This window comes from Anabrus simplex, chromosome 1 (genome assembly GCF_040414725.1).
Source record: "Anabrus simplex isolate iqAnaSimp1 chromosome 1, ASM4041472v1, whole genome shotgun sequence".
Lineage (NCBI taxonomy): Eukaryota > Metazoa > Arthropoda > Insecta > Orthoptera > Tettigoniidae > Anabrus > Anabrus simplex.
Window position 1 is genome coordinate 558584582 of NC_090265.1, and position 16071 is coordinate 558600652.

General features: G+C 41.9%; 1 protein-coding gene across 1 annotated transcript in view; it reads left to right on the plus strand.

Moving 5' to 3' along the window:
- Window positions 1–16071, plus strand: part of LOC136869567 (uncharacterized) — a 394710-nt gene that overhangs the window by 324334 nt on the left and 54305 nt on the right. Inside the window, exon 2 of the mRNA XM_067144860.2 lies at window positions 13524–13928. Within this exon, the coding sequence (XP_067000961.2) occupies window positions 13524–13928 (405 nt within the window). The remainder of the gene's footprint in view (window positions 1–13523; window positions 13929–16071) is intronic.

Consider the following 16071-nt stretch of genomic DNA (forward strand, 5'->3'; position numbering starts at 1 on the left):
GGCTGCTACAGTAGAACAATCTAGAACTCTTAAATCATGGGTCGTTGCGGGAATAAATTCGGTCACGATCTTAACCAAACGATGGGGTTCAGAAGAGAGCCTAACTACTTGAAATGAGGAGCAAAATGTGCTCACTAACTTTTATTAAATTGAAAATAGCACGATAACATTATGAATTTAATAGGCATTCTTGAAATTAAAAAATATATAAATTATTGATTTTTGAATGTTTCAAACACAGTCACATTACATAACGTTGATTTGTTTCTTACAATATCGAAGAGTTGCTTCGGAGAAGTTAAGATATTAGTGGACAGCGAAACTGAAAAACTGAAAAAGGGAAGACCTGAAAACCGAGCACCTATTATTCCAAACGAGAACTGAGAGTTAACCCACACGATCCGTGGAAAATCTGACTTTCAACAAGTAGAACGCCTGATTTTCTCTCAATTAAGGTTATCCACCAGTCGAATACCCTTTTCGGATACGGAACACCCGCCGAATGGACCCTTAATCGAACCAAACTGACTATCAGTTGCTTTGGATAGGTTGCGAAATATTATGGGAAAGCATGGTGCTCACTACGAGTTAACAGCATCATTCACAATTGAAATAAAATTCCACCATGTATTTGTCATTCATGACACCCTTAAGTGATAAGGTAATCCCGATGCTAAATGTGCATCACCCAAAACAGCTGTTCGGAAGGAACCAACAACAACATGATCCGTGAGGATCCTACGTTATGTCGTTCTAAAGGAACAAAACTGCGAAATGCAGGAAACACTTATTCATCATGCATTTAGAAGAAATGCCAAACACTGAAGTTAATTAAAAAGTGGAAAGTCACTTGAAAAGTATTATTATCGAACCGATTTTTCAGGTTAGAAATTGTTTTGTTACGCTAAATAAAATTACCAGTCCACGTTAAAAATTACTACAACTTTAAGGAATTCTTTCCCTTGAAAAACAATGCTACCAGTACAGATCTATCTATTTATTGTCTGTCCCAACACACTACTTATAAAGTGATTACTTAATTACTTCAACTATGAATAAAATGAAAGTACGACAAGATTGAAAATAAAATATTGTTACTGGCTGACGAATCGAAACCGCATTCGCAACTCAAGTCTCACACTAATACACTGAGTGTCAATATGCACACTATCAAACGAAAACGGACGTCAAAACGATAAAACAATTAAGTCCGTAAAATAAATTAACATATCGAAGTCATTAAAGCTCAACACGCACGGAGAATTACAGTAAAGATATTGAATCTAGATCAGATCGATGTCCAACATTTGGGCAACCCTCAGCCACCGATAGCGGTCCCGTTATCTCAAGGAGAGCTACGCATTGACCCTCTTCATAAATCATATCATACTGTAGATGCCACCTTCGTCCAGGCCACTTCAACAAAAAAACAAAAGAAACATCTAAACTGAGACTTGAGTGTGTACAGCTACCATCCCAGACCTATCGTCGGGCTCACTTGAAATCTGTACATCCTAACACTAATCACTATGTACATTATACCTTCCAAATTCTATCGTCGGGCGTGAACTAGGACGTCTCATCATCAGTGACTCCAAGGATAACATGTGACGTCCTAAATCTATCGTCGGGCGTCAAAGTGGGTCGTACTACGCCTCCCTTAACATATCAGGCGAACTAGCAATTTCAAACAACTCCGACTTTCAATACTAAACCTGGTCAGACAAATACCACACGACGGAACCACGTCTCTTACTATCAAACGAATGCAAGTCAAAAATACAGTAAGTCTCTACCTCGTTACAATACGTGAACTCAAAAATAAATATGCGTGACGAACAAATCTCCTCCTCAAACACAATCTCAGCCTGTGCACTGAAGTTTTAGGGAAGCAATGATAATTCCCAACACCTGTTTACCATTTAGTGGATGCCTACAAAATAATAATCATCACTACCGCATTCGAAACTCACAAATCGCCTATCGTCAATTCCAATATTTATATCAATGACATATCCAGTGAACAAATTCAATACACCCCAACCATGGGTCCAAAATGCTCTTTCATCCTTGAGGTCGCATTATCTTACTATCAAACGGGCTTTAAGTAACAGATCGTTGGACGTTTACTACCAAGATTTTAACATTTTACTAGAGTCGTTTCACTTGGGATTTTACTAGAAATATACGGTGCTTCACACAGTAGTCGTCTCAAATTTCGGATTGGTAGCGGAAAACAATACAGCCTGCCTCAATACAGCCTGTTTCTTAAATACTTCCTCTGCGAAAATATAGCCTGTCTCAAACTCATTCTCCTCGCTTTATTCCAGCGGTATCACTTAAAATCCAGGCTTCATTTCATCCATCTCTCTCATCTCCACATACATATAAATTCGTCGCACTCAATCCCCTTTTTCTTATATTTCCAAGACCCTTTTTTCATAATTCAATCCCCTGGTGAAAACAACAACCACTGTAAAACACATCTCTTACTTTAATGTTATTACGACTTTCAAACCTCGAGAATCCAAGAGCACACCGCGACTTTTCGTATCATTGATATACACGATGTCTCAAAATTTGCCTTCCCATGAATAACTGTAACTCTACCAAATTTCACTGAAATTATCTAAATATGCCTGCGATCCTTGTAAAAATATACTGGTTAAATGCACTTTTAACATAGAAAAATTTCTTTATCCCGCGGTAGACATTATTATTATTATTATTATTATTATTATTATTATTATTATTATTATTATTATTATTATTATTATTATTATTATTATTATTATTATTATTATCGACAAACATTTCTGAATTCAACTGATATTTGAAATTTAGATATTCGCCACGACTAATTTATAACTTATAACTTCCCCAGAATCCATGCTTTGGACAATATCTCATCGAACATTAACACCAAATTTTAAGCGTCGCATTTTACCGTTTCTTGACATGAAATTTACACACTGAAAGTTTCACACGCTGACCAAAAATTACAACACCTTTCGCCTGATAATTACGAATACCAACCCGACAATTATCTTGAAAAATTTGTTGGGACAGAACAAATAAAACTAACTACAACATAATATAAATATAGACAGACCTGCACAATGGTGACATTCCCAGCATTCTGGTTACATCGTCACCAGCTGACCTCGCTCCTTAGCCGTACATTTTCACAAAGAACATTATCATTTCCAACATCTCACTCTTACAAACACTACCCTTCTCACACACGATATTAAAATTACCACATAAATTACGCACTTTTCTCTGTAATTGTCACCACGAACTTCCCTCGTTCTGCAGTCCTCTGCGACTGTCTGGCCCGTTCCCGACGTTGTCTCTCTCTGTTACTCCAATAAAACAGGTGTTCAACAGATAAAGGGAGCAGAACTACTCTGAATGGCTTCCCCAACCCTCTTCACTTTCAAACGTACATGAGATGATATAAATAAAATCTGCTGCGTATAATTTAACCAACACCTACACTTTCCTAGTTCGTCGGTACACTTTCAGAACTTTTCCAATCACCTTCTCTTCTTAACCGAGTATGTGGACCTTAGCCACGGACATGTATTTAATTATTTGTCGATCAATCTGGCGCGAATTTCCAATGACGACGGGCACTAGCTCCCGCGGCTTCAAGTTCCTGATCGACACTGAAAAATATACGGTGGTGGGGGTTTCTTTTATAATCTCAGGAGGGACGCTATCCCCACTATGAGGCTTGATTGTGTAATCTGCCAATTTTGTGTCCTATAGACCGATTTTGATGAGACTTGTCCCAGACCTCCGGACAGGCTTGGAATTATTTTAGATGTTAGTCTTATAATTTTACCACACTCACAACAGGGGAAATAAATTATTTCTGCCCGTGCGTTTCGCGCGTTTTCTTCATCCCCTGACCTTGGCACGTGTAGCTAGTTCACTGATCTGATGCTGACATGTACTTCGGCTTAACTACATTTATGTTTTTTCCCTGGGGGCTCTGTCTTCACGTAGGGTTTACGAATAATTTAACTTATTTATTTCTTTATTTACTGTATTGCCAAAATCCCTCGTTGTATAGAATTCCATGAATTTAAAGAATTGTCGGGCACTCGAGTTCCGCCGAGTGTCCCGGTATTTCACGAGCTTGCCGTGAGCTCCTTCCCACGCGACATCGGGGCTCTTAGGAGCGCAACATGGCTGCCCTCAAACATAAAAGTAGTTTCTTGATACTAATAAATATTGAAAAAATGTATTTTTTTCTCTCCGTAGAATTATGGGTTCAATGCTGTTGCAATGACCTACGGGTGACTGCCTCGGGGTAATGGGACTTTAACATTCCGCTCCTCTCAAAGCGGCTCTGTCGGTCTCTCCATAATACACATGGAGATAATTCTATTCTGATTCACAACAAGGCATACGTGCCTAACCTCATATCAGGTCAATTGCATCGACTGGAAACTCTTCCGTATATCATTTATCAATCAAAATCTACGGATTATAATCCGTCCATTATATTTGTCCCTGAGTCCCCGGTTCAAATAAAGTGCACAATTGTGGAAAAGTCTCGCTTGCAAATTCGATAACCCTGATTGTTTTAACGTTGATATGCTCCTCTGCTTCGCCCCTTCCTGTAAAATTAATGCACATAGATAGACATTTAAAGACCCTGGCTATACAACTAGCTACGTTATCACACACAAAGTAATAAAATATAATATTTACAAGACAACAAACCTAGATTAGACCTGTCTCCCTCATTACCCATAATAAATAAAGCCAAAACACTGGCTACACATGCATTAGTCCTGGTATTTACATTTAATTGCCAAAAGGGCTTAAATAAAGATTTACATTAAATTGAAAGAAAAAAATATCTGCGAAAATTGCTGTCCCTAACTTATGCCAAAATAAACCTGTTCAACTTATCTTATTACTGTACACCTCATGATCCCTCCATTGCTGACTCGGTAGTGGTATTTAGCCCATCATCAGGCTGGCGTCATCCTGGGTTGGCAGTCTTGGTCTCGGCTCCTGGAATGGCTTTGAAGTTGAATGTAGGAAGGTCTCGTGCTATTGGTAGCTCTTTTCGTGGTTCCCACGGGAGTAACTGCAATCAAACACCCATTCAATCTTCTGCGATGCACTCCGAATTTCCTACACTATTATTTACTTTTAGGGCATAAATGTGCGTTGTATCAAGCCAAATGTACTTATTGAATTTCTAAAGCTCAACCGCACGCGAACTCATGTTATAAATCCAACTTTATGTTTAAGAAAAGATTATGCCTAGCTAGCGGAAATGTACGTGATTAATGCCTCGTGCTCAACCGGACACGAATTCTTATTCAAAGTCTGACTTTACGTTTAGACAAAGATTATGGCCTAGCTAGCAGAAATGTACAATGTTAATGCCCTGTGCTCAACCGCATACGAAACTTTAGTTAGAAGTCTGTAAATCTTCACGTTCTAGTTCATGCACTAGCTATACTCCTACATCGAATTGCGCACAGTTCGCTTATACGGCTTCTATGACGAAGTGTTTGTTCAATTGTAAGTTCACGGCGCAGTCATCAACCGGACGGACACACTCACGACCGCACTGAAGAAAATGTCAGAATGGAATGAGTACCTCTTCGCATATCTCTCACTATTTATAAAGAACGGTAGGTGACGCCAAGCTCGGGGCTTTACCAAGATACACACTTCAGATCAATGTGAAGTGAGTAGCTTCGTTCCCACGGTTTTCGCGCGAATGTTGTATTACGAAAACACTGCTTATTAGCATCTCAAGACACATCATGTCATTCAGTAAATTATGGGGAATATAACTGTGGTTTTACTTTCTCTAATATCCTTCCAGGAGAGTAGATATGGCTTGGTAACCAAAAATGTCAAGCCTGACTCTTGCCGCTTTAATTTTTAGTAAGGTGGTAAATATAAATCCTCAGACAGAATCCGAATATCTCCATCCTTTCTCCGCTATGATTTCTCGCGCACTCCCTGTGCCACGCATTGTCGCTGCAGGCTTCATCCACCCCAATATACTCAGCTCAGCTTCACGCCAATTGTGACTTCGATGCTCTGACGCTACATTATTGTCGCGTTAAATATCAGTTTCTCTCCTCATGAACGATATGGTTCAGTAGGGTGATACTGATACTTGGAATATGTACTGATATAAGTATGATCTTGAATATGGGTCTTAACACTCTGTAACATCAGGAACGTGTTTCAAAAGGATGGTATTATCACGTGCCAGTCCTGTGGTAACCCCTTTCGGTAATTTCTGAAAGTGACTAACGAATCACACGACCGGAAGCTCCAAACTGGCATAGAGGGCCTTTCCGTATTTTTCTTCGTCTCATTTTCCCGTGCGTTTTTGCGAGGTGCAGCGAGAATGTTCCTTCTCTAGCCACATCGTGAATATTCTAGTACACACCACCCGAGTTGTAAGAGGGAGACTAGCCGCGAATAATCAGTCAGTTTGGGACTTAGATATGGAGTCAGAGTTGCACTCGGAGTTGGACTCGGTATGTTGGAATTCGGTGGCTGGGCTGAGGGTCAGAGCGCAGCGGTGTTGGCTGTCGCCAGTGTCCCAGCGGAGCCAGGCTATCGTAGCGTACGGAACGGAAGACAGTGTGCTGACTTGTGATTACTACTACTAGTAGTAGTAGTCATAGTAGTATGTACGTGTATTTCTTAGGACCGTCGTCGAGTCAGCGACTAGAAAAGTTATCGTGAGTGTAATTGGAACAGTGTTAACGGTCGTTGTTGTGAGGAGTATTGCCCTGCGGTTAAACACTGCTGAACTGTTGTTTAGGTATTCACTGCGTTTGACTGTGTGAATTACTGGACTGTCACTGGAGTCGGATCAAGACACAGTCATCGTGTGTTGTGTGGCCTGTAGCCCTGTGTTCAAATTTAGCTGTCTGCACGCAGTTGCTGTGCGGGGGTGACTGAACTTGGAGAAGTGAAGGTAAGGCGAGCCTGTGAATAGGATTACAGCCCTCTCAGGTGTCTAGGCCTGGTGTGAATGGGTCGAAGAAGTTTGAATACTCCAGCCTGCTTTCCCGGACACCCACCGCGTACAGAGAGACTTAGCCTAAGTTTGTAATATCAATATTACACTAACCAGAAAACTTAGTAACATTCTGTTAAACTGGAATATGGGGAGAGAAGGATTCTAATTTCTTAGCATCGAGACGCGATATTTGGCAGTGGTTGGGAGTTTAGAACTATTCTCCACCCTCAGGGTATAAAGGCTAATTGAGGCAGACCATCCCGTCCTTATCTCTTACACTGGAGAACTTAAAATCAGTGGAATTTCGTCCACTAGATATCCCATTGGCCATTCGATGAGAAAGGACACTTTTCCATTCCGGTGTTCGCGTGTGTTCTGCCAGATGTATGTTTCATTAATAACAAATTCCATTTATATCAAATAAATTAATAATTGTGGTTTGTTATATATATTTCTGCACATATTACGAGGAGGATGCAGCCCCTATTAGCTACCGTTCCCATGGTATACAATAATTTTCATATTAGCTTTGTTCATTTGTTCGTAGTACAGTCAGTAACTGTTGCAAACTATCAGACGCATGCCCACATTCATTTTCGCGTTTGTAGTATCGATCATCAGAGTTGTTGACTGTTAAGCTGTTGTTCGTGCAATCGAATACACTATACAGAATACATGCCACTTTGCGAGATATCGCAAGATATTGATTGCCAGCGCACCTAGCGGGACGGCCTTGAAACTGAGTGTAGTAGTGCACTATACCTTATGAATTATGCCGAAAGTATTAGGTTCCAAGTCGTCAATTAAAAAGTGGATACAGAAGTTTTCCCATCTCGCATCGGATGGTAAAATTATATTCTGTGACGTTTGCAGCAAAGAGGTGAGTGAAATTTGTTTTATATATCCGCCTAACGAGTTATTATCAATTCAGCAAAATGAACATGTTTTTAAATTGATGCCTATTAAAATACGTAAAACTGAAGCTGCCTAAAATATTTCAGAATCTATTTCATAGTCTGTTTTAGACACCTAAAATAAAATTTAAAAGCCAAGCAAAAAGCAAAGTCATCTCCGTAGAGGCCATGAAGGCCCTTGGAGGGGTGGAAGGTAAAGGCTTCCACTATCCGTAACCTCGGCACTTGATGGGACAGAGTGGTTAGCTCTACGCCCTTCCGCCTTTGCCCCCAGAAATTAACCTGGTACTCATTTTTGGTGTAGGCTGAGTGAACCTCAGGGCCATGTGCACTTCCGGAAGTGGAAATCTCGTTTCTTAAATTTTACGATTTCCTGGCGGGGATTCGAACCCACTTCCTTCCGGGCAAACCGAGCACGCCTTTATCGCCTCGGCCAAGCAGCCCCTTAAAATAAAATTTAAGCACCTAAAAATACAAGGTCTAGTAATCACTGTTTGCATGTTTCTGTGGTGGTTAAGTGTAGTGTTGTCTGAATATGGAGATAAACGTGTTGGAACAAACAAAAACACCCAGTCTCAGAGCCAGAAGAATTAATTAGACGCGATTAAAATCTCCGATCCGGCTGAGAGTCGAATCCGGGACTTTCTGAACCGAAGGCCTCAACGCTGACCATTCGTCCAAGGATTCGGACACAATGAAATCATTATTGAGTTTCATTATTTCTACCAGTATTAACATTCAACATTCGTAGTCGAACAAAGCAAACTAATTTAGTTTCATTGTTTCTATCAATTTTAACATGCAACTTTTGCAGTTTCAATCTCTCTCTCTCTCTCTCTCTCTCTCTCTCTCTCTCTCTCTCTCTCTCTCTCTCTTTTGGTGGCTTTACGTCGCACCGACACACATAGGTCTTATGGCGGCGACGGGATAGAAAAGGGTTAGAAGTTGGAAGGAAACGGCCGTGGCCTTAAGTAAGGTGTGAAAATGGGAAACCACTGAAAACCATCTTCAAGGCTGCCGACAGTGGGATTCGAACCCACTATCTCCCGCATACAAGCTTACAGCTGCGTGGCCTGACCGCACGGCCAACTCGCCCGGTAGTTTCAATCTTGCCGCCTGATGTTTTAGGTCGGGCTGCCAGGTACACCACTGTCAACATGTCTCTCATTTTGGTACGGGGGAATATTGGAGTGCGCAGTATTGTCTGTAGTGTATTTGGTATCATGTTTAAAAACTATTGAAAACCAGCAGCAAACTGTTGGAAGAGATTCTGATACTAGAAGGAAACGCTTTCAGTCAGAAATTCAGAATATGAGGGCGCATGTCCAGTGCCATGCTGTGTTCGTTTCATAACTACACAGAAATATCACGGCCGTGATTAGATGATACATCCACCTGTCAACTGTGCAGTTAGTGAAGTCGTTTCGAATCCTGTTTCTGAAGTAGTTAAGGAGTACGAATAATGTCTGATATCGAGTCCAGTGATTCAGATTATCTCTTCAGCGAATCGAGCTCAAGTGAAGATGATACAAAGCTGTTTTTGGAAGTGAGACGACGTCCGAAAAACGAAGGTTATTTTGAAGGTACGACACGTATATAGCCGACATCTCTAACCACTACCGTTCGTAGTGGAAAAAAGCTCGCCAATTTCATACCAGTTGCCAACCGTGCATGCGCGTATGAACTATCACGTACTCATTCTATGAACAAAGCTATTTTTTACTCATCGATAAAGTATCAGCACATCAACAACTGAATATCTAATTACTGTATAGCATTACTGTATCACGCAGACTTAAATGACCATTATCTAGCGAGATGGGTTGGCTGTGGTGGGCCAGGTAAATGGCATCCACGCTCGGCCGATTTAACTCCCATGGACTTTGTTATGTGAAGATCGAAGTAGAAGGGAGAGTGTTGGAGATTTACTGTAATCAAACTATTGGGCGTATTGTTTCTTTCGTTCAGTATTTTACAATGTTGTGAGTAAACGAATGTACGGTCATGTGGCGGCAGCGATGCATCTTTGAGGATGTTGAATAACAAAGAACGTTACCGAGACCAACAGACGAGAGGAGGAAAGATCGGGAGCATTCGTTGACTGACAAGTGAATCTTAATTCCTGTGTGTTCTTGTGTGTGTTCACGGCTGCTTAATAAGCAAACTGCCTGTAAGAGATAAGGAAATTATTCAAACGAAGAAACTTGTGCATTCACGTAGAGCATTTTCTCTGTCTCCATCTAACATACACCCCACTTCCCTTCCCTTCCCTTCCCTTCCCTTCCCTTCCCTTCCCTTCCCTGAAGCACAGCGACGGGCAGCGGTTTGCGCTCTATCACAGCAAATACGGCGAGTTTGTCAATTTGAATCGCGCGGCCGGAAGTAACAATGTAACCTGATATTCTCGAAAAGAACAATTTTCTCCGCCAATCTTATTACACCATCGTTCTTTATATAACACGAAGAGCATCCTTGATATTTGTCTGTGTAATAGACAAAACTATGTTGAATTCACATAGTACATACATTTTGCTACTGTATATCAGTCAGATAGACGATGCGTGACTGTTTCAGCAGGACGGTATTCAGATAATACAGTCAAGAATAATAAAAATCCACAGCCTGTTTCCCATGATTCGACTGGGTCAGGAATGGAATGAATGAAGCCCCCATCTAGCGGCGAGGATAGGAAATGTGTCAGCTGCCGAAGCCTGTCGCACTCCTCTGGGGCAATGATTAATGAATGATTAATGAAATGAAATGGTATTGGAGAGTGTTGCTGGAATGAAAGATGACAGGGAAAACCGGAGCACAAATCTCACATGGAGTGACCGGGATTTGAACCACGGTATCCAGCGGTGAGAGGCCAGCGCGCTGCCGCCTGAGCCACGGAGGCTTACAGTCAAGAATAATAAGAATCTGAATTTGAATAACACTACACGGGTGCGCGCTCTTCAATAGTGACCTAACTAACATACCACGTGGCCTTACAGGAACGTCAATAGAGTGCCAAGTGCACCCTAATGTATCTGCCATCGATGCGACGTAGAGCAAATTGTAAAGAAAAATATATGTTATCTACCAGGCTTCATCCATTCATTGCCAGTCCAATTTAAATATACAGATATTTCTTTGCTTCAATTGGTCCATCAAAAGACGTAGGGAATATCACAGTCTATCCCCCTGTGGGTGGGGGCGGTACAATAACACCCACGGTATCCCCTGCCTGTCGTAAGAGGCGACTAAAAGGGCCCCAGGGGCTCTGAACTTTGGAGCGTGGGTTGGCGACCACGGGGCCCTCAGCCGAGTCCTGGCATTGCTTCCACTTACTTGTGCCAGGCTCCTCACTTTCATCTATCCTATCCAACCGCCCTTGGTCAACTCTTGTTCTTTCCCGACCCCGACGGTATTACGTATGGAGGCCTCGGCAGTCTTTCATTTTCATGCCCTTCGTGGCCCTTGTTTTCCTTTGGCCGATACCTTCATTTTTCGAAGTGTCGGTTCCCTTCCATTTTTTTATCTCTGATTAGTGTTATATAGAGGATGGTTGCCTAGTTGTACTTCCTCTTAAAACAATAATCACCACCACCACCACCATTACAGTCCACTGTTTTAGTACATTGTTACATATCGTACAGCCATTAGCTGCCATCCTCGGTGGCCCGGTTTCGATTCCCGAAATTGCTTGATATTGAAGAATGGCAGGAGGGGTAGTATGCGATTAAAATGGTACATGTAGCTCACCTACACTGGGGAAGAGCTGCACCACCTCGGAAGGAGGACACGAGTTTACTTTACTTACCGTCTGACTTGTTTCTGAACATGATTTCCTTGTTACGACACTGAGAGCTATATTTACGTTGGATTATTACAAATGGCTTTTACATGCAGACTTAAACTTTTATAACATTATACATTTATGCTATAAAACAACCAGATATTAATATTATTCCCTGAAGACATTATCAGTGTCATCCGATAACTATTTGATTCACATATACATTATATATTTATGTTTTAAGCACAATGTCTGGTATGTCCCTTGGGTTCAGGGATCGATTCATGTAGGTTACAAACATTCTACGCAGTCTGACACGCCTACTTATTGCTGACCAGGGCCGATGACCTCGATGTTAGGCCCCTTTACACAGCAAGCACTCATTGCTGACCACAGACAGTAGACCTTAATGTTGTTAGGCACGGATATTTTCACGTTCTTCATTCTATTTATCATTTGGTATCTAATAGAACTATCTTCTCTTTTTTTTCTTTCTATTTGCTTTACGTCGCACCGACATATATGTCTTACGGCGACGATGTGATAGGAAAGGCCAAGGAAGAACTATCTCTATGCAAACCAAGAAGTCCACTGTTTCATATTCATTGTATTTCAAGCGAATGGTCACTCAGTTGTCTCGAATATGCTTAATATACAGAGTAGAGTCAACACTATCTGACTTCTCAAAATGGCGTCTGTAACATACTCATAATGCGTATTAGAAAAACGCAGCTCGCATGTACGAAATATTTACGACTGTACATTGCCCGCGGACAGTATTTGCAAAGTTAAACATACCTTCATAAACCATACCTAACTGAATCGATCAAATAATGAGCGTTAAATAATAATAATAATAATAATAAAATAATAATAAGATGAAGAATTCTTCTTGTGGATAACACCATCACTGGTAAACGCTTTGACTAGCTTTAAAGATGCACAAAAGAATGGGGAGCATGCCGTTAACATCACTCCCTCCGATCTATGTACCATGAATACTGATCGAACTAATTAAGTGCCTCATCCCAGAAGTTAACATACCTTAATCAAAGATTATTGCAATTCCTGCTGTAGGAGCTGTTGTCGCTTTATAGCATGGTACAAGATAAATAGCGCCCAAACTGTTGTACTGAACGGTGTGAATATATTTCAAGATTTTAGTGTGGTAGCATTGAAGAGTTCGGCTATTTTTCTGAATGGTCGGCGTAGTGGCCTTCAGTTCAGAGGGTTCCAGGTTCGATTCTTAGCCAGGTTAAGGATTTAGCAGCGTTTGATTGATACTTTTAGCTCGAAAACTGGGTGTTTTTTATTAATACGCATCTTCGCATCTTAATTTGTACACATTACCAACCACTACAGGAAAATGCAATAGTGATTACAAACCTCCACACAGGGTTGGCGTCAGGAAAGGCATACGGCCGTAAAACTGAGCTTAGTTCCCATTTATGCCAACTCTAGCTAAACGGGGAAAATGACCCAGAAGGAAGAAGCAAAAGCCTAGCATTGAAGAGCTCTTACAAAACTATCCAGGATCTTGGCGATGTGATATGTCGAAGAAAGTGAATTCTTCGTGCATAAGCGTTTACTTCAGCTGGGTGTTTGTTTGTTTGTTTGTTTGTTTGTTTGTTTGTTTGTTTGTTTGTTTGTTTGTTTGTTTGTTTGTTTTCTCATATTTTCAGCCATACACGAGAAATTATTGAAGGAACTGTTTATAATTTGAAGTTTTAAATATAGTTTTAAATGCCTATATCACTGTAATATCACAGAGTGTAGACTCATGATTTGTCTCTTTTGTGTGTTCCAGGACACAGATCTGAATCACACGAGTCCGTGCGATGTCTCTACTCCTCCGTCTTCACCTTTGGACTCTCCACCCCCAGCTCCAGCGCCTGCTGCCCCCATCCCGGCACACTACATCTCGTCGTTGCGGGCGTCTTCGCGACGTGGAGGTGGATCTGGAGGCGGCGTCAGTCCAGAGAAGGAACGTGATCCTCTGGCCCGACTACTGCGCTTTTTACGCGCCTTCTACCGGGAACTGGCTGGACGAGACCCGGCACACCCACCGCCATGGGCGCCTCCTCTACCCCCAGGCACCATGTGTCCTGCACACTTCCAACCCTCATTACAGCTAGCGCCCCTCGGTAGTGGACGCTCGGACTCCGAGTCGCGAGACGCCATCAGATTGGACCAAATCTTATCCACCATCAGGGTAAGTGCACATTTTGCAGTTTGGAATGCGATTTTTCTCCTTGCTGAGGTAGGCTATTCATCTGAAACTCTCTCTATATACACGCATCTGTATAATGGCATTCGAAGGTATACAGAATTCATTGTATGCCATTGGGCTAGTTAGTCTCATCCACAGCGAAGCTGTTTATCTTATTATCTCTTAAGCTTGTATTACACTATCAAAATATTTTGGAGATCCTTTTATAAAATTAAACTGTCATAAAGCATTATAACATGTGTCCGACTCGTTGGCTGAATGGTCAGCATACTGGCCTTCAGTTCAGAGGGTCCCGGGTTCGATTCCCGGCCGGGTCGGGGATTTTAATCGCTTCTGATTAATTCTTCTGGCTTGGGGACTGGTTGTTTGTGTCCGTCCCAACACTCTTCTCTTCATATTCAAACAACATACCACACTACCAACCAACCACAGAAACACGCAATAGTGATTAGATCCCTCAATTTAGGGTTGCGTCAGAAAGGGCATCCAATCGTAAAACAGGGCCAAATCCAAATATGGGACGCAGTTCGCAGCCGCGATCACACAGGTGTGGGAAAAGCTGTAGGAAAAGAAGAAGAAGAAAAGGATTATAACATGTAGTCATTGTATCTCTACACTACATGAAATATCCTATTATACTCAGAAAAGACTGGCGGTTCTGTGTTGTAGTGGTTAGTGTGATTAGCTGCCACCCCCGGAGCCCCGGGTTCGATTCGCGGCTCTGCCAAGAAATTTGAAAAGTGGTACGAGGGCTGGAACGGGGTCCACTCAGCCTCGGGAGGTCAACTGAGTAGAGGTGGGTTCAATTCCCACCTTAGCCATCCTGGAAGTGGTTTTCCGTGGTTTCCCACTTCTCCTCCAGGCAAATGCCAGGATGATACCTAACTTAAGGCCACGCCGCTTCCTTTCCTCTTCCTTGTCTATCCCTTCCAATCTTCCCATCCCCCACCAAGGCCCCTGTTTAGCATAGCAGGTGAGGCCGCCTTAGCGAGGTACTGGTCATCCTCCCCAATTGTCTCACGCTCCAGGACACTGCCCTTGAGGCGGTTGAGGTGGGATCCCTCGCGGAGTCCGGAAAAAAAACCCTGGAGGGTAAGCAGATTAAGAAAGAAAGAAAAACTGACGGTAGGCTGTCACTATTGTAACGGCCGCGGGGTTTTGAGGCTTTCATAGAATTGCTTATTAGATAACAAATAGAAGACAAATATTATGTGGATAACCAATTTTATTCAATAGAACGTGGTATACTTGTAATGTGGATAATAACTCATAGATTGAGGGTTATTCAGCTAAATTGTCCACCTCAAATATCGTCTCATCGGTTAAAGATACAGACATCCGAAAATTTTGTAATCCGAGCAAGTCTTGGCCCAAATTAATTCGGATTACGGGACTCTACTGCATTTAATTAACTCCTGAAAAGTTATGATGAGCGTCGTTACAGCGTTTATATGTTTCAAGTCGGTGAGTTCTGGAGGGGATGCCCAATCCAAATCAGTGAGTTACTTTAACAGCAGTATTACAGTTTATTATTATTATTATTATTATTATTATTATTATTATTATTATTATTATTATTATTATTATTATTATTATTATTATACGTTTACTCCTTTCGAGACCACAATAACCAACATTTACACATTTTCAGAAGCTTTTTTTACAGCCCAGTATCGTTGCGTTCTCTCTCTGGCAGCCTGTCTCCTTTCTGCTATCTATCCGCTGTTCTTCTTCACGAAATCCCCTATAATTATTGATCTGGTCTCGGTACTTGGTTCCGTTAACAATGTCTTCACGATTTTTTCAGATCCTTCCTGACCTCCCGGAAATTCATTTTTTGTGTATTCAAAATATTGGCCATCGGCATCTACACAATTCGCCCACCTTTCAGGTAAGTCAGGGCCTCTCAGAGTGCATGCACCGGTGCCTTGCGTGGCGCAAGGTGCAAAAGACGACTTCGCTAGGTTGACCAGAGTGCAGACCCCACTCCTCGAGCCTGAGCAATAGCGCTGTCTCTCTCTCTTTACCTACGCATGTCTGCCTCGCACCACCTGTCTCCCCCTTCCTCAATTGCTCTGCAGCGCTGCACCATCCGAGCCAAGTTGACCCGAGCTTAGCCGAGTCG